This window comes from Pimephales promelas, chromosome 2 (assembly GCF_988280905.1).
Source record: "Pimephales promelas chromosome 2, fPimPro1.hap1.1, whole genome shotgun sequence".
NCBI classification, from domain to species: Eukaryota; Metazoa; Chordata; class Actinopteri; order Cypriniformes; family Leuciscidae; genus Pimephales; species Pimephales promelas.
In genome coordinates this window covers 27076191-27094509 of record NC_142770.1, presented here as the reverse complement: position 1 = coordinate 27094509, position 18319 = coordinate 27076191, and the positions used below count along the sequence as shown (strand labels likewise).

Here is an 18319-nt window from a genome sequence, read left to right as displayed (position 1 = left end):
GTGTCCTGGGTGGTTGCTATGGTATTGCTACTTGGTTGGTAGTGTTCACATATGGTTACTATAAAGTATCCATATTAGCATTTAGCTATTCACAGCTAGCATGTTTAGCATATTGAAAGTCCTGTGTGCTAGCATGAGTCAAAAGACCCAACCCCCATCGCGATACAATGTTCTGATTCTGAGATATAGCTGTTAAAAAATGGTTGCTAGGGTCCTCTCTTTGGTTGCTAGGGATTGGCTTGACAGCTGCCAATCATCAAACTCCAAAGGCTGCTTGTCAGTATGAATGATTTAAACCAACCCCCATCTCTATACATTGTTCTGATGCAGAGATATAAATCTTGCTTAATGGTTGCTAGGGTACTCTGTTTAGTTGCTAGGGAGTGGCTTGGCAGCTGGCAGCGATGAATCTCCAAAGGCTGCTTGTCACTATAATTCAACTCTCATGACTCTGTGACATTCAGAATAGAAGATATCCCTCTTTAAAATTTGGTTGCTAAGGTGCTCGTTAATTGTTGCTAGGGCGTGGCCAGAAATTGTTGAGGTGATTCATGGTTGGCACTTTGCTACCCGGAGTCAAAAGAGACCATCCACATATTTCTATGACACTTCTTTCTGGAGATATCCCTTCAATCTCTTTCAATGGAAGTCTATGGGACTTGTTGCTAAGGTGCTCTAAATGGTTGCTAGGGCGTGGCTTGATAGCTTCACAATGATCCTGAGAGACTGATTGGTCGTGTGAGTAAAATGAGTCCGCCCCCTTGTCTCTACGAGACTGTGATCCAGAGCTATGTTCAATATAAAACCCTAATGCAATGTGTAGGGTCCTACACCATAGTAAGTCAATGGGGCAATTTTGGGCAGCTCCTGCCCCCCAGGGGTGCAACTTTTACCCCACTGTGAGGTATTTTCTTACAGAGCCTGTCAGCCTCTTCAAATGTGGTACATTACAAGTTTCTGAGAAATCATCGCTATTTAGTATGGCACGAGGCCTGCGGCCTCGTGCCTATGGCCTACGGTTGCTAGGGTGCTGTAACTGGTTGCTATGGTGTGAATTTAGAGTTTATGAGTTTAGAGTTTATAAGTTTAATTGAGTAAGTGTCCAGAGTTTATTCATTTATGAGTTTAATAGTTTTATGAGAGTTTATAAGAGTATGAGTTTATGAATTGAGAGTTTATGAGTTTAGAGTTTATAAGATTAAATGAGTCTTAGAGAGTTTAAGTTTAGAGTTTATTAATTTATTTTGAGTTTAAGAGTTTAAGATTAGATAGATAAGTGTCATAGATTGATGGGTTCATTAGTTTGAATGAGTTTCAATGGCTCATATAGTGTATAGAATGGCAGTTTGATTGAGTCTGGGGCTTCAAGGTATTTAGATTTGAAATTTTGACAGTTGGGCAGTTTGAATTTCTCAATGGGAGTCAATGGGAGTTTTTTCCGACTTTGATCGTCATTTTTAGGAGAACCGTAAGTCCGATCAGTTAGAAAAGATATAGCACACTAAGTCAGAACAGTTTGAGTGTCCGTGCCGAGTTTGGAGTATGTGGAGTTAAAGCTCTAGGAGGAGATAGAGTCAGAAAATTTTCCGCTCAGAAAAAGAATAATAATAATAATAACTAGAATGTACATTTCCAGACGAAAATGTGAAGTGGTGCTTGCAGTGGCAAAACTCACCACCCGGTTGCTAGGGTGTTATGGCTGGTTGCTATGGTGTTCTGGGTGGTTGCTAGGCGGTTGCTAGGGTATTATTGTTGGTTGCTAAGTTGTTCTGGGTGTTGCTAGGTGGTTGCTATGTGGTTGCTAGGGTATTCTGGGTGGTTGCTAGGGTGTTGCTAGGTGGTTGCTAGGGTGTTCTGGGTGGTTGCTAGGGTGTTGCTAGGTGGTTGCTAGGGTGTTTTGGGTGGTTGCTAGGGTGTTGCTAGGCGGTTGCTAGGGTGTTCTGGGTGGTTGCTAGGGTGTTGCTAGGCAGTTGCTAGGGTGTTCTGAGTGGTTGCTAGGGTGTTGCTAGGTGGTTGCTAGGGTGTTCTGGGTGGTTGCTAGGGTGTTGCTAGGTGGTTGCTATGGTGTTGATGGGCGGTTGCTAGGGTATTCTGGGTGGTTGCTAGGGTGTTCTTGGTGGTTGCTAGGGTGTTCTGGGTGGTTGCTATGGTGTTGTTAGGCGGTTGCTAGGGTATTCTGGGTGGTTGCTAGGGTGTTGCTAGCGTGTTCTGGGTGGTTGCTAGGTTGTTGCTAGGAGGTTGGTAGTTGTCACAGATGGTTACTATGAAGTTTGTAGCATTTTCTTGGCATGATTTAACACTTAGCTAATCAATATTAGCATGTAGCTATTCTCTGCTAGCATGTGTAGCATGTAGCAAGTCATGTTTGCTAGCATGAGTAAAAAGAGCCAACCCCCATCTCTATACGATGTTTTGATGCAGAGATGTAGGTCTTACAAAATGGTTGCTAGGGTACTCTGTTTGGTTGCTAGGGAGTGGCTTGGCAGCTGCCAATCATGAAGCTCAAAAGTCAATGTGAATGTATAAACCAACCCCCATCTCTATACGATGTTTTGGTGCAGAGATATAAGTCTTACAAAATGGTTGCTAGGGTACTGTTTTTGGTTGCTAGGGAGTGGCTTGGCAGCTGCCAATCATGAAGCTCCAAAGGCTGCTTGTCAGTATGAATGATATAAACCAACCCCCATCTCTATACGATGTTCTGATGTAGAGATGTAGTTCTTGTAAAATGGTTGCTAGGGTACTCTGTTTGGTTGCTAGGTAGTGGCTTGGCAGCTGCCAAACATGAATCTCCAAAGGCTGCCTGTCAGTATGATTGATATAATACAACTCCCATGCCTCTGTGACATTCAGAATGGAAGATATCCCTCTTTAGATTTTGGTTGCTAAGGTGCTCGACAATGGTTGCTAGGGCGTGGTCAGTAAGTGTTGAGGTGATTCATGATTGGCTGTTTGCTGGCCCGAGTCAAACGAGCCCACCCTCTTGTTTCTATGACACTTCTATCCGGAGATATCCCTTTGATCTCTTTCAATGGAAGTCTATGGTACTTGTTGCTAAGGTGCTCTATATGGTTGCTAGGGCGTGGCTTAATAGCTTCACAATGATCCTGAGAGACTGATTGGTCGTCTGAGTAAAATGAGCCCGCCCCCTTGTCTCTATGACACTGTGATCCAGAGCTATGTTCAATACAAAATCCCTATGCAATTTACCATAGTAGGAAAAACACATGCATTTGATGGGACGTCCTTCACCATAGTAAGTCAATGGGGAAACTTTGGGCAGCTCCTGCCCCCCAGGGGTGCAACTTTTACCCCATTGTGTGGTATGTTCTTAAAGAGCCTGCCAGCCTCTTCAAATGTGGCAAATCACACATTTGTCCGAAATCCTTGTTTGGAGCTACGAGTCGTCAAAGTTTTTCTCAATGTTAAGTCTATGGGATTTTTTGGAAATTTGTTCGCCCCTGGGTCGAACACCGTACCCCCGATCTCTGATAAAAGTGATAGGACACTTCTCCTCAATAGGCCGCACGATTTGATGCCTCATTCATGGGTCTGTGACAAAAACTGTGGACGTAGGAGTGCTCCAAACTTTTTCCTGGAATAGTAAAATGCTATACTAGAAAATTTTCAATGGGAAAAATTTGGGCAGCTCCTGCCCCCCAGGGGTGCAACTTTTACCCCATTGTGAGGTATTTTCTTACAGAGCCTGTCACCCTCTTCAAATGTGGTAAATCACAGGTTTCTGCGAAATCCGATCTCAGAGCTATGACTCGTCAAAATTTTTCGCAATGTTAAGTCTATGGGATTTTTTTCGGCCGTTTTTCGCCCCTGAGGCGACCATCGTACCACCGATCTCTTAGAAAAGTCATAGCACACCTCTCCTAAATGAGCCGGTCGATTTGACACCTCACCCATGGGTCTGTGACAAAATTTGCGGGAGGAGTAGCGTGCCAAAAAGTGGCCAGAAGTATTAGAAAAATAAGAATAATAAGTATGGAGGATAACAATAGTGTTGCTTTGCAAGCACCACTAATAATAAGTTTAAATAGAATTTCAGTAAGTTGGCTCTCACAAGCCAACTTAATAATAATAAGTTTAAATAGAATTTCAGTAAGTTGGCTCTCACAAGCCAACTTAATAATAAGTTTAAATAGGATTTCAGTAAGTTGGCTTTCTCAAGCCAACTTAATTAAAACATGATGAGATTTCTTGTCAGGTTAAAAGCTGCCTTGTGGTGATCAATACCCGGATCTAAAACAATGCCCATTCCTAATCAGTGAGGTAATGGGGTCACATGCACACTTAAATGGGACATATCATGCAAAATCCACTTTTTTAGCCCTTAAATGAATTTTGTTGTATATTTGGAGTGTTTATAAGTACAGAAAAGATGAAATTATTCTCTTCAGGTGATTCGTTTATATCTTTATATTCTGTTTTGGTCATATTTTTCAACCTGTTCAGATTTTTCTGTTGTCTATGACGCTTTTTGAGCAAGTGCGTCACCGTATTTGCAGCGGAACTGACAAATAAGGACATTGACTAACACAAAACAGGTAACTCACATACCAATATATTCATATGAAGAAGTGGTTGTTCTGCAGGTTCGTCGTCTTTATCAACTCGCTCGCTCTGGCTCGAATATGTAAGGCTTGATGGACAAGTCTTCTGTTGTTGACATTTTAAGTGTGAATAAAAATGTTCTTTGAAGGTATCGTATATAATCGTATATCTCTAATCAAGCTACAATAATGGCCGAACGTGGGGAGTTGAACCGACCGTGAACTCATCGACCTGGAGAGCGGGCGGGGTATGACGCATCTCCTTTTTATTTAAAGGGGACGCTTTGAAACGGGTCGCTCAAAGACGCACATCAGAAAAGGGGCCTGTGGAGCTATAATAATGAGGAATTCAGACCCAAGCACTGCAGTTATGTTTTATATAGACCACAACGGTATGATTTAGATGTAAAAATGAATGGTTTAAAAGCATGATATGTACCCTTTAAAGAGGTTACTTCCCCCCCAAACAAAGACACAACTAAGAGGGAAGACTAAATCATGACTCAGCAGGGATAATATTAAATAAGTTGATCTACAGGAAAAAACTGATCCGATCAGCAGCACAGAATGACTGAGTGCTGTACTGCATTATATGCATTATACTCTGAATTGTCACCTGTCACCAAATGTGTTTCTCTTTACATAAATAAAAACATTTCCACCATATATTGGTGCAGATTCACCGGAATGCAGGATCCCGTCTCGTTCTTGTGAACCCAACATTTCGTCTCGTAACCCAAGTGTCTCATCACACCCATATTTATAAGTCAAAATAATTATTTTACACTGCCAACATAAAATATCTAATACTACTATTTGTTCAAACCTTGAGGCATCTTTGTTCTTCACTGACGTCATTTTGATCTGAGGGGGGAGCAACGGTAATAACAGCTGTTAGATATTTTTCATCGAAATAAACTTATTGACAAATATTGTCCTATCCTAACAAACCACACATCAATGGAAAGCTTATTTATTCAGTATAAATCTCTCTTTTTTAAACTGGACACATAAGACTGATTTTGTGGTCCAGGGTCACAATAGCTAATGCTAATTTATTAACAAATTGCTAATATGCTCACTGAAGAGAAACGTACGTACCTGGCGCACGCTGTGCTCGTGCTTCATTGTGGGCATTTCGGTATCGTTTTGTGGATCTTGGAATATCTACATCTAAGTCTGACAAAAATCTTTTGTACATCTTTCTCAAGTTGTAACCATATTCCGTTTTTGCTAATGAACTTCAGTCTACCAAGGAGAACGGAGCGAAGGGCGAAGCGTGTTGGCACCCTGACACTTTCCCGCTTCTCTTGTTGCCTAGGATACAGAGAGTAGACGCAGTGGGAATCGTAAACAAACAATCTTTTTGGAAATATGTACGCCCTTTATGAATTTAGTAACCTTACAGTTGAAGTTGGCCGGTTGAACCTTATTGAGGGTGATTATGAACCTGATGTGGACAAAGAATATGTGGTATGGTGGTCTAAAAATGGAAAAACGACTGCTTGGACTGCCAAGATATTGGCAACTGATGGTAAATATTTTCACTCACAGCGGATATTCAGGAAATCTAACTTTACATTCTATATAGTTGATGAATAAAGATGAATAGAAGATGAATAGAGATTAATAAAACATAATTATAGCGGATAAAATATAATTAAAGTTAATATTATATAATATGTAAGGGATAATGGAGAGGGAGGCGGTTGCTAGCGAACCCTGAGGCGAACCCTGAAGCGGCCCTGAATGGGTTGTGGGTTGTATCGCGCTATTATAACCGCCTCCATCTACATTATCCAGCTTATTTCAGGGTTACCTACCAAATAAATCAATAATTTTACACAAAATATTGATTTAAAAAGGAGTTTATTGATTTTTAAACGATTGTATTGCGTCAAGAACACAGTGTCCATGGCAACGGTGTGTTATCCTTAGCAGTATGTTATCAAGAAATAACACGCATTCTACATTTGTATTAATATAATGTAAATGTACTCATATAACTACAATATGATGCCGATTTGTCCGGTTTTTATATGTCCAACAGAACAGTGTTCCTCCGCAAAATCTCATGAATCTAAGTTACAGACAACGGCACGTCTGAAGGAAAGCTCAGTGGGACTGGCTTGTAATGGCTATAATTCTGTAGCACTAACGGAGATAGATGCAAACGAGATTTCATACAGTACTAGGGAGCACTAAGGTTTATCAAAGCCTAAAAAAAGAATAGCGGTTGGCAAAACAATATGTGCATTAACGCAACCATGGGGTGTGTGTGAATCGGATTAGTTATTAACTTACAATATTTACAATATTTAAAATAAATTAAAATAACGTAATTATAAATATGTAAATAAAAAATTAACTAATATTTTTTCCAATTATATCAATATATATTTTTTTTATTTAAAAAGGAAAAAAAAAACATTTTTTTATTTTTTTATAGTTAAAAAGAAATATATATTTTTTTAAATATAATATAACATGATCTACTGTGTCACGTCTACCTGTATTATGCTGCCCTATTTTAAACAATGTACTATAAACATGAAGCATGATTATAGTACTTTATTGCAACAAATATCTTGATCCTCTTGATAGAAGACAAAGGTGCACTCATTCGAATGAGGAACCGGCTGGTGGAAGGCATGGATGGAGAAGAACAGGAAAAGCACATGGGAAAGGGCAAGAGGGTAAAAAAGAAGAAGCCATTTCTTGAGGATGACATGGAACAGTCAGAGGTGAGTTATTCAAATTATTTAAAAATATCCAAATACCATAACTGTATATATGTGCACACTCAGACATTTGTATGTATTTTATTGTCTGTTGTCAGGAGAGGCCAAGCAAAAAGAATAAGCTGGCGATGTCCTCCTCTTCCTCTGAGATTATAAAAAAATACAAGGACCTTCAGAAGGTATCTGTTTTAAGAAATACTAAATCCGATGTACAGTGACCTTGCTTGACAAGTTAACATAGCCATACCCATTTAACAGCGGTGAAAGAACTACTCAGAGTAAAGGAACTCTAGCACGTACTGCACACCACTGCCTTTTAAACATAATAACATCTATAAGGATTTGATTTTAACTGTGAATGAATGATTTGAAGGTTTTGTTATAGACAAGTTATTTTGTTATTATAGGCAAGAGACCAAATGGCCAAAAACAGCATCAATGAAGAGGGTGACGTGAGGACATTAGAGCAAAGGGTTGCTAAACTTGAGAGGGAAAATTCTTCCCTGAGGAATGCTTTGAGCATCATTGAAGGTAAGTTGGTTATTAACCGTAATGTGTATTTTTAACTTTACAAATACTTTGATTTACTAAAAACCTGTAAAGCTAAAGACATTACTATCAGCCATATACAAACACCAAACGGTCTTTCTAAAGATGGTTAATATGCTGGGTTGTAGACTATTTCTCTTGTTTTGTAGTAGAAATTGCTAACAGACACTATAAATCTAGGTCTTCCTAAGATGATTTCATCAATGCAGCAGCTTATCTCAGCTCAGCCAAACAAGCAATCTTTCCCAAGGACCATGGTATGCTGTGTATATATACAATATATACAATATAAAACAATATATATATATACATACACACACACGCATATATATATATATATTCATCTGCTACTGTATGTCTTTATTACGGAGGCGTATTGCATTCACTTGAAGAAAAAAAATCTACTCTGTTTTTCTGAATTAACGAGTTAATTTTTCATGTATTTTTTTTTTTTTTTGCTCTGTTTTTCTGAATTAACGAGTTAATTTTTCATGGAATTTTTTTTTTTGCTCTGTTACAGAGCAAAAAAATTTTCTTATGAAAAATTAACTCATTAATTCAGAAAAACAGAGCAAATTTTTTTATGAAAAATTAACTCGTTAATTCAGAAAAACAGAGTAGATTTTTTTTTCAAGTGAATGCAATACGCCTCCGTACTTTATGTCTGCTATAGTTACAATGTGTAAAAAAATATTGTTTATTTTATAAACAAACTCAATTGAAATGGATAGTAAATAACAGTAGATGACTATCATAATTTTGATAAAATCCCACTTCAAAATATCTGAACTATCCCTTTAATGCATACAGAAAGACAACAATGATGTGGCAGAAGCACCATGTATGCCGCACACCTCAACTGCTGGACCCAGTTTGCAGGTACATATATGTTGCTGTTTAATGGTTCATTTGAATTAGCTTTTATATGTTGGTGTTTTTCTTAGTTATAAATCAAATCTGTTTTTTATGTCTGTCCTCTTTCTTGTGAGTAACATACTTCTGTGCTTTTTAAATACTGTATGCAGTCTTCCAGATCACAGCTGCCTGTGGATGTGTGCTCTTCTGTGGCTGTCTGTCTGGTAAGTTATATTCACTAATAACAGAAGTATATTACAAAGTGGGACCAGGGAACTTCTGCAAATAGAAATCTGAGATAATTAGGAAGATTAACTAACTTATTTAGTTGTCCCCTTTGAATTTAGATATCTCCTGAACAAGCTTTGGCAATATGACCCAATGTGATACCAATTTAAGTTCTTAGGATATTCCACAGGGAATCAAGGACCGCTGCAACAAGGTCTCAGCAGCTAAATACACCAATGATTTAATGCATGGTCTGTACACCACCGAATTCATGGCATCTCACAGTGTGACTGGGCTTGGATCATCAAGTAAGGGGGAGACACGACCATCACTCCCTCATGAAGATGTCAAGAAGATTATTTGTAAGTATTTTTTCTTCAGTGGAAATCAGTAATGTGCCATCCATATATTGTATGTCTATGTGTCTATCTGTAACTTGTCTGTTCTCCTTTCCTTTACTTCTTTTCTCTCTTTAGATGAAGTTAAATCTGTCTTCCCTGAAAAGAACGATGCTGAAATAAAGGGATTCATCCGCCAGAAGCTATCGAATGCGGCTAAGATTGTGAAAAGAGGGAATAATAAGAAAGGGGAATAATAAAATGTGAAAGAAATTACAGTTACTGTGTTTTTATTTGCCTGAGCTAAATATTTAATTTCATGTTCCATTGTAAATTGGCAGTTGTATGGTACAAAAAGCATCGTAAATATATATATACCATGGTACATGTCCCATTGTATTATTAAAAATATTATTATATATACCATGGTACTTTAATAGTACCATGGTACATGTACCATGGTATATCTAATAGTATTTTTAATAGTACCATGGTACAAGTACCATGGTACTATTAAAAATACTATTAGATATACCATGGTACATGTACCATGGTACTATTAAAAATACTATTAGATATACCATGGCACATGTACCATGGTACATGTACCATGGTACTGACAAAAATACCATGGTACTAGTACCATGGTATTTGTACCATGGTACAAATACCATGGTAAAATTTCTTATGGGATGTGTATTAACTCACCTGCCTAGTGGCTGCAATGGTGTCACGAGACCAGTACAGGCGATTCTCCATTTCAAGCAGCGATTTTTTGCGCGATATAACAGGCTGCGGGACCGCCGCAGCCTGTTAACAAACGCCGCCTGTTAACAAATAACAAACGCTGCAACCTCGAGATACAGAGTTAATTTTTTAACACCTTTAATAACTGATTTGACCCCATTTGAAACGAAATTAATTTATAGAAATAAAACGCAGCAAGTACGGAGCAGTTAAAGCCGCATTTCCATCACCCTTCAAACTGAAATTGCCAATTGAAAATAAGCAAAACGTCCATTTCACAAAAACTCCGTGTCTGCAAATAATAATAATAATAATAATCATCATCATCATTATTGTAACATTTTATTAGGCTGCATATGTAGAAGACGCCTTTATCCAAAAAAGGAACAGAGCACAAATAAACACAATATTTTGACGCATAATCGCATATCCAGTGTGTGTGGAGCACGCACTGATGGCTGCGAGACGCCCATGTGAACACTTGCAGTTTCATTGCATTTCTTTCAGTGGAAACAACTTAAAATACTCTTAAATGACTCATTTCTGGTCATACAGAAAGTAATAATACATTATTCGCAAATACATTTATTTGCGTAAACTCACAATAACAAAAAAACATTGTGCTTTAACAATTAATCAAGGCGCGCTTCATGATCTCTGTGAACTGAAGCGCGAGACCTGAAACAGCCACCGCATTCGAATTTGTTCGTTTTAAATTGGACATTTAAAGCTTTAGTCTTGTAGATTAAAGCTTTAAATGTCCAATTTAAAACGAACAAATTCGAATCGAAAGCCAATATCTTTCTGACTATGTAATTATGTAGCTAATTAATTTCTCTCTAAATGTGCATCCGGAGATGGAGATGTTTTTAGCCGAAAATCATTTAGAAAACAATAGTTTATTAATAAACAATTAATGCCTCGTTATTTTATATTATTTTATTATCAGACACATATTATAGCCTATAAATCACCTATAATCCCCTTTCTGTAGGCTGTGGTTACGGCTCTTCTCATTCAGCACTGCAGGAAAAATATCATTTCCAGGTTCTAATTTGGCCTCAGAAAACCAGTAAAATATATATTTTTTTCATATTAATTTGTCAAATATTTTAAATGTTTAAGGGGCAAAAAATCAAACAAATATCTGAAAATTCGTGGATATGTAGCCTATATATAGCCTATATATTTTTGCGCAGCATTTGGCATAGGCCTACAGTTCAAATTAAAATGTTATGCAATTTTAAACGGTTAATCGGTTAAACATGGACACCCCTATGTGCATCTTGCTTCAGATCATAACGTTCCATAACACCGATAAACTCCGCCTTTTACCTTGAGCACGCCTCTAGCCCGAGCTGGCCCCCTCTGGCCCAAGGTATTCGACGGGCCAGAAATCCTGGCCGTTGGCCCTGAGGAAGCCCCGATCAAGCCCCGGAAGTGACAGTGGAAACGCGACTGGCCCTGGCACGCACTAGCACGGCCCGGCCCTGGCCCGGCAGTGGAAACGCGGCTATTGTCAAAGAGAGCTGTTTGTCGTGATTTGAGACACTGAACCAGGCGTTTTGCAAAGGGATTGTCAATTCTGTCTGTGGACAGTACACACTGAAGCCAAACACCATAGAAGTCATCTGCTGTGAGCTGGTCCGACTGGAGGCTTTTCGTTGCAATTTTCGCTGGTTTCAGTGCACTCACCAAGTTGGAAATTGTCTCCCATTCATTCTCACCTAAATGTAGTTCTTTAATATTTGGTGACGTCCTCGCAAAAATTCTCAAGCTCTAAAAGCCGCTCCAGCATATCGTGTGTTGAATGCCAGCGCGTTGGACAGTCAACAATGGCCCTTTTGTGTCCCATTCTTTTAAGAAGAGTAACAACGTTCTGTGTGCGCAACTTTTTTGCAACACGTCTTGCTTTAGAAATCAAATTGGATGACCGTTGCTCTTTTAATGCGTCGTCAACTGCTAACTGAAGGGTATGAGCCGAGCACCTCACACTGCGCAACACATGTCCTGACATCGCAGAGTCAAGTTCAATTACCACATCCGGTGTTTCGTCTTGGATTGCATCTTGCTCATCATCCTCATCCATTCCTGCGTCCAAGGGATCAGTTTCATTCGCTTCATTAGATGGGATTTCCTCTTGCATATCGGATAGTAAAGACACTGCCTTTAACATGTTAGCGCCGTTATCTGACGTAACTGAGAAAACTTGCCGTAATTCAACATCATATTCCTGCAAGACATCCTTCACATCGGATGAAATGTATGCGGCTGTGTGTCGTTCAGTCAGCTCCCTTACGGCCAAAGTGCGCAACACAATTTTTTCTCCGTCAGTGTACTGTACATTTATACCCAGAACAGATCGGTCTTTGCATGTGGCTGAATCAATTTTAAGCATTAGTAGTCTTCAGTGATGCGCGGGTTGATCCGAAATGAGCGGGTGCCTGCGGTCACCCGCGGTTACCCGCAGTTACGGGTCATCCAAAAATGTTTTTAATGATATTCGGGTCGCGGTCGGTCGGGTCGTTTGCAAAAAGATGCCAATTCAACATTTGTATTAATATAGTACTAGACACAATGTTTGATGAAATATACAGCCCTACACATTATTGGCTGCAATAACTGGCACGAAGATAACACACAAGCTCAGTCTAAACAGTTCTCGGTTCTACACTGGTGATTCGAGAACCGCTGTCCCTGTGCATTCGGTATACGCAGTATCAGCTGCTCGTGCTCATCACTTCTCTCAACAGTGGCACATGTCTCGGTTCAGTGAACTGTTGGAGTTACTGGAGTAAAATATAATTCAGGATATTGATTTATTTCGATTCGTAGGCAACTGTCAGGCATGTCTGAAAGTGAGTAACTTTAGTAACTTGTGGATCAGCACTGATGCAAGACGCGAACTGTTTCGAACGATTCAGTTCGATTTAGTGTACTGGTTCGACCGGTTCACTAAAAAGAACCGGTTCAAAAGAACGATTCGTTCACGAACCGGCCATGTCTATGATCACTACAGTCTGCAGAGATGGAGGCAGCAAGAGAAAAGCTGAAGACTGTGGAGTGGAAGAAGCTCCGCAAATACACAAATAGAAAGAGTAAAAGTGTGGGAGACATTTGCTGAAATAATGAAAGATGATGGCGAAAGTGCTGGCTTTGCCTTTGTTATGTGTAGGCCTACGTCTTCTTGCGATGCTGTGTTGTTACACGTCTATGGCCCAATAACGCTCTGATGAGCATTTACTACTTTTAAAAAATGCGGTCAGGAAGCGGGTCGGGTACAATATTTTTTTACCTTTTTTTTAGGTCCGAGTTGCGGGCGGGTAGTTGAAAACGTTCGTCGGTTGCGGGTTGTTTATACATTGACCCGCGCATCACTGGTAGTCTTCCCTTTAACTCATTCTTGAGCTTTTCCCTTCTCACCTGAGCAACACTTGACACCATTTCACGGATATTTGAGGAGTTGATAGCGAAATCATTTCCTATAACCTGTTGTAATGGGTCAATAATTTTTCTGAAGCCAGAGTCTTCCATTAATGTAAATGGTCTCCCGTTTACAGTTAGCTCTATGCACGCATCTTTTAGGACAGGATTCAGTTGAATATGTAGGCCTGTTGTCTTTGGCTTTTTAACTATCACCAAATCCAGAGTTGTTTGTCCATCTGCTGTAGATGCTGGTGTTTTATTGCTGGTTGAATCAGCATACTCTGCTGGATGTTTACGTTGAATGTGCCTCTGCAAGTTACCTCCGTGATTCCCGGTTACTTCTGCCCCGCATCCTTCAAAATTGCAGACAGACTTGTTAGACGACTTGTCATAGGAGAAATAACGACGAAAAGGATTTTCTTGGTGGCGACCAATCTAAAAAAAGTAATTGACAGACTATTACCCTTGTGGAAAAAAAAGTGTTTTATAAAGTGTACTTATTACAAAAATAATACACTTTAAATGAATAAACTTAAGTGCGATTTAAAAACAATTTTTTGGGGGTACTGAATGCACATTAAGTGTAATTTATTTCAAATATATCACATATTAAGTTGAAATAAAGTGTAATAAGTTGCAATCAAGTGTGATTTTTTGGAACAACTTAATTGGTACTTTAATACAACTTTATATATACTTTCATAATTGCTTCTAGTGTATTTAAATTATAGTTAAAGTGCACTAAACAATATGATGACACGCAATTAATGTGATTAAAAATATACTTTGAAGTCAGTCAACAATACACTTAAGTGTGAATTAAATACAATTTTTTCGGGGCACTGAATGCACATTAAGTGTAATTTATTTCAAATATATCACATATTAAGTTGAAATAAAGTGTAATAAGTTGCCATTAAGAGTGATTTTTTTGGAAAAACTTAATTGGTACTTTAATACAACTTTACATACACTCTCACAATTGCTTCCAGTGTATTTAAAATACAGTTAAAGTGCGCTACACAATATAATGATGCAATTAATGTGAACTAAAATATACTTTAATGTCAGTCAACAATACACTTAAGTGTGAATTAAGTGTAATGTTTTCGACAAACTTAATGCATATTATATGTAATTGATTTCAAATGTATCACAGATTAAGCTCAAATTAAATGCTATTAGTTGATATTAAGAGTGATTTTTGAAATATGGTAAAAGTGTACTTCCAAATATACTGACAAGCAAATAATGTCAACAAAAATATACTTTAATTATATGACAGTGTACTTGTTTATTACATTAAATACATTTTTTTAATTAAAAAAAATATATAGTTGCAATTTATTTCAAATTTGGACAAAAAAGTCTTAATAACCTATATAGTTACAATCAACACAAATTCAATTTAAAACCCTCTATATTTACTGACAAAACAATCTCTAAAATAAATACATAAAAACCTTTCTGTTGATGCACAAGAAAAAACCCAAGAAACAAACGGTTACAACACTTAAAATGAAAATTTTGTCATTATACGCACCTTCAAGTTGTTTCAAATCTGTATGAATTTTTCTTCTGCTAAACACAATGAAGATATTTTGAAAAATGTCAGTAACCAAATAGTTAACTGGTCCCATTGACTTCCATGGTATTTTGTTTCCTACTATGGAAGTCAATGGGACCAGTTAACTGTTTGGTTACTGACATTTTTCAAAATATCTTCGTTGTGTTCAGCAGAAGAAAGAAAGGTAACACTTAACTGCACACTATTATTCATTATAAGCATGAGTTAACAGTTAATCATTTAAAGCATTAATAGACATTAATAATAAGTTTCTAAATACAGCAATAAATGTTTTTTTCTTGATTTATAAGCATATCTATAATGTGTTTAATAATTGTAGTTTCATACTTTGTTAATGATCAATTAATAATTTCTTAATGAAGTATAGCATGATTTGCAAACCAGTTATTTAAGAGTTGTAAGAATCATTCATAAGATTCACTTAAATGTAAGTTGAGGGTGAGTATATGATGACAGAATTTTAGACATTTTCAGAAAACATAATTCTGTATGATTTATAAGATTGTTTCCATGTAAATTACTGGTATTACTATACTTTTGGGGTAATTTGGTCTCCATAACCTAGGGATTACCAGTACAAACATCATTTTAGAAGCAAACACACATTACATCAAATACACAACCCATGAATTAATAGGCTACAAACAAAATGTGATGTTGCAAAATGTGAACACTAAGATTCAAACGGGTAATGAAAAAGGTATTATTAGTTAACTCCTTCAGTCAACATGAACTAAGAATGAATAATACTTGAAGCATTTGTTAGCCTTAGTTAATGTTAATTTCAACATTTAATAATGCATTATTATATTCAAAAGTTGTGTACTAAAATTATAATGCACTGTGAACTTATATGAACAATAACTATAAATTGTTCTAACTTTAACAAACTATATTTGAATGAACTAATCTTAAAAAAGATTAATAAATACTGTAAAAAAATTCTCATTTTTTAGATCATAATTTTAACAAATGAAACCTAATTAAAGTGTTAATAAACCTGGTTAATTTTAGCTCTTAAACCTTTTCGTAGCACCAACATTAAAGAGGACAAAATGCTTACTTCAGCATTACAGTGAATATAATTTTGTCTAAAAAATAAAAATAAAATAAAAATGAAGAAATCCAAAGGCAAAAAAACAAGAAAACCAAAATCATTTGTCACCAAATCTTTTGAAGTAGTTGGAAAGTCCTGTTTATGTCAATGTCCCGGTGCTCTCCAAAGTAAATGTGAATGGATTTGTTCCAAAGAGGCAGGAAAGTCAGGAAAAAATACCTTGAGAAAAAAAAAGTAAAAAAATTTGTTTATAAAACAGATCCAGTCCATTATTACATTTAGCTCAAATGAATGAAAGTGATAGATATTTTCCCTTTAAAGTTTTACATACACCTTGCCGTATCTGCAAAATGTTAGTAATTTTAGCAATAAGAGGGAACACAAAAATGTATATGTTGTCTTTTTGTTTAGTACTACCCTGATGAAGCAGTTTATTCTGCAAGGTGTACGTAAACTTTTGACTGCTAACTGTTGATGAATGTGTGATGTGATGAATTACCTCATCAGCGTCACACATAAATTATTGGAAAAATTATTGATCAATTTAGCTCCCGAATCTATATTGCGTATAGCAACGTAACTATCTGCGATTAAAAAGCACTCATCGCAATATCAACTGCGGTGAAAAAAATCAATAAGGAAAGCATCAAGATATACTTACTTGACTAATTATTTACAGTATAACATCTCATCTGCAAACAGCCAAACGTGGCGCTCCTTTTGTTCTCTTCTTGTTTTCATTTCCTCATGCATCGCGATTGCAGAAACACAACAGCGCATTTTTCAAACTCTAGGGAAGTAGTGCGTCATCATGACGTCTGGCGCATGCGCATTAAACACCGTGTTCATATACAGTATATTTTTTATTTCAACTTTTCTGTTTAAGTTGAAGTTGTTCTAACTCTTTGTGTTGTTATACTCTGTAAGTTCACAAAACGCTACTCTTTCAACCAACTAAAAGTCAATATTTTTGTTCAGTGTAGATTGCAATTAAATGTGTTTAATTGACTTTCTCACATATGTAAAGTACAACACATTACTGTTATGCTAAGACTCCTCTCATAAATTACATTTTATTGTCATATATTATCTAGAAAACTGACAAAAATGCCAACAATAAGTTGTCTTGGATTATACTGTATTGCAAATTTATTGGAAAAACACATTTCAAGTGCATTAATGCACACAGTCAATATATTCTAGATTAAACACATTTAAAATAAATGAACTAATTGTTTTTGGACAACACACTTGAGTTGAAATTAAAATGAATTACTTTCCATGTTTTCCATTAAAATTATTATTTTATTTAGTATATTAGTCAATTCATCAAAATACATTTCATTTAATAACTTTAATAACTTTAAAACACTATAAGATCATAATTATTTAAAATGTAAAACTTAAGTAGACACAATTAAAAAAGGAATTTTTTAAAACATGCACTTAAGTGTGATTAGAAATATTAACATGAAAGTGTACTTTCTTTAACTAAAACTTAAGTAGACATTATTAAAAAATGATTTTTTAGAAACATGCACTTAGGTGTATTTAGAAATATTGTGATGAAAGTGTACTTAATTTAAGTTAAATTTAATTAGATATTATTACAAAGTGCATTTGTAAAAAGTACACTTAAGTGTGTTTATAAATATGATCACGAAAGTGTACTTTCTATAAGTAAAACTTAATTAGACATTATTACAAAGTGCATTTTTAAAAAGTACACTTAAGTGTGTTTATAAATATTGTCATTAAAAGTGTACTTACTTTAAGTTAAACTTAATTACATATTATTACAAAGTGCATTTTTAAAAGTGCACTTAAGTGTGTTTATAAATAATGTGATGAAAGTGTACTTACTTTAAGTTAAACTTAAGTGGTCTTTAATTGTAATTATATTATATTATCTTCAAGTACACTTTTCAAAAAGTATACTTTCATGAGTTTAAGCACACAAAAAGTACACTTTCAATACAATTAAGCACACTTCTTTTTCACAAGGGGAGCTCCGACCAAAAACGATGTGACTGCCGCATTATAAGGCGAACACACACAGTAAATTTACCGGTGTTGATTTTCCAGTGTTACAATAAAGTGTTAAAATAAAGTGTTAAATCAACACCAAACAGATTGGATTTAACACCAAAAGTGTCGGTTTTAAATAAGAGTTGGTGTCATTTTGCGTTGTTGCAAACATAACTCTTGTTTGGAGTTAACCAAGCCAC

General features: G+C 36.5%; 1 protein-coding gene across 1 annotated transcript; it reads left to right on the top strand.

The window, feature by feature from the left end:
• Positions 1 to 7377: 7377 nt before the first annotated feature.
• On the top strand, positions 7378 to 9530 carry LOC120464259 (BEN domain-containing protein 6). Its single transcript, XM_039653637.2, has 7 exons — positions 7378 to 7482; positions 7711 to 7834; positions 8033 to 8109; positions 8663 to 8731; positions 8878 to 8931; positions 9114 to 9297; positions 9412 to 9530. The coding sequence occupies exons 1-7, from the start codon at positions 7378 to 7380 to the stop codon at positions 9528 to 9530; spliced, it is 732 nt and encodes a 243-aa protein (XP_039509571.2).
• Positions 9531 to 18319: the final 8789 nt, after the last annotated feature.

Bases quoted from the DNA above. Each gene is read 5' to 3' on its own strand.
- LOC120464259 (XM_039653637.2), top strand. From the start codon at position 7,378: ATGTATTTTATTGTCTGTTGTCAGGAGAGGCCAAGCAAAAAGAATAAG. The intron at 7,835-8,032 runs GTAAGTTGGTTA...CTATAAATCTAG, and splicing joins TGCTTTGAGCATCATTGAAG to GTCTTCCTAAGATGATTTCA. The intron at 8,932-9,113 runs GTAAGTTATATT...TTAAGTTCTTAG, and splicing joins CTTCTGTGGCTGTCTGTCTG to GATATTCCACAGGGAATCAA.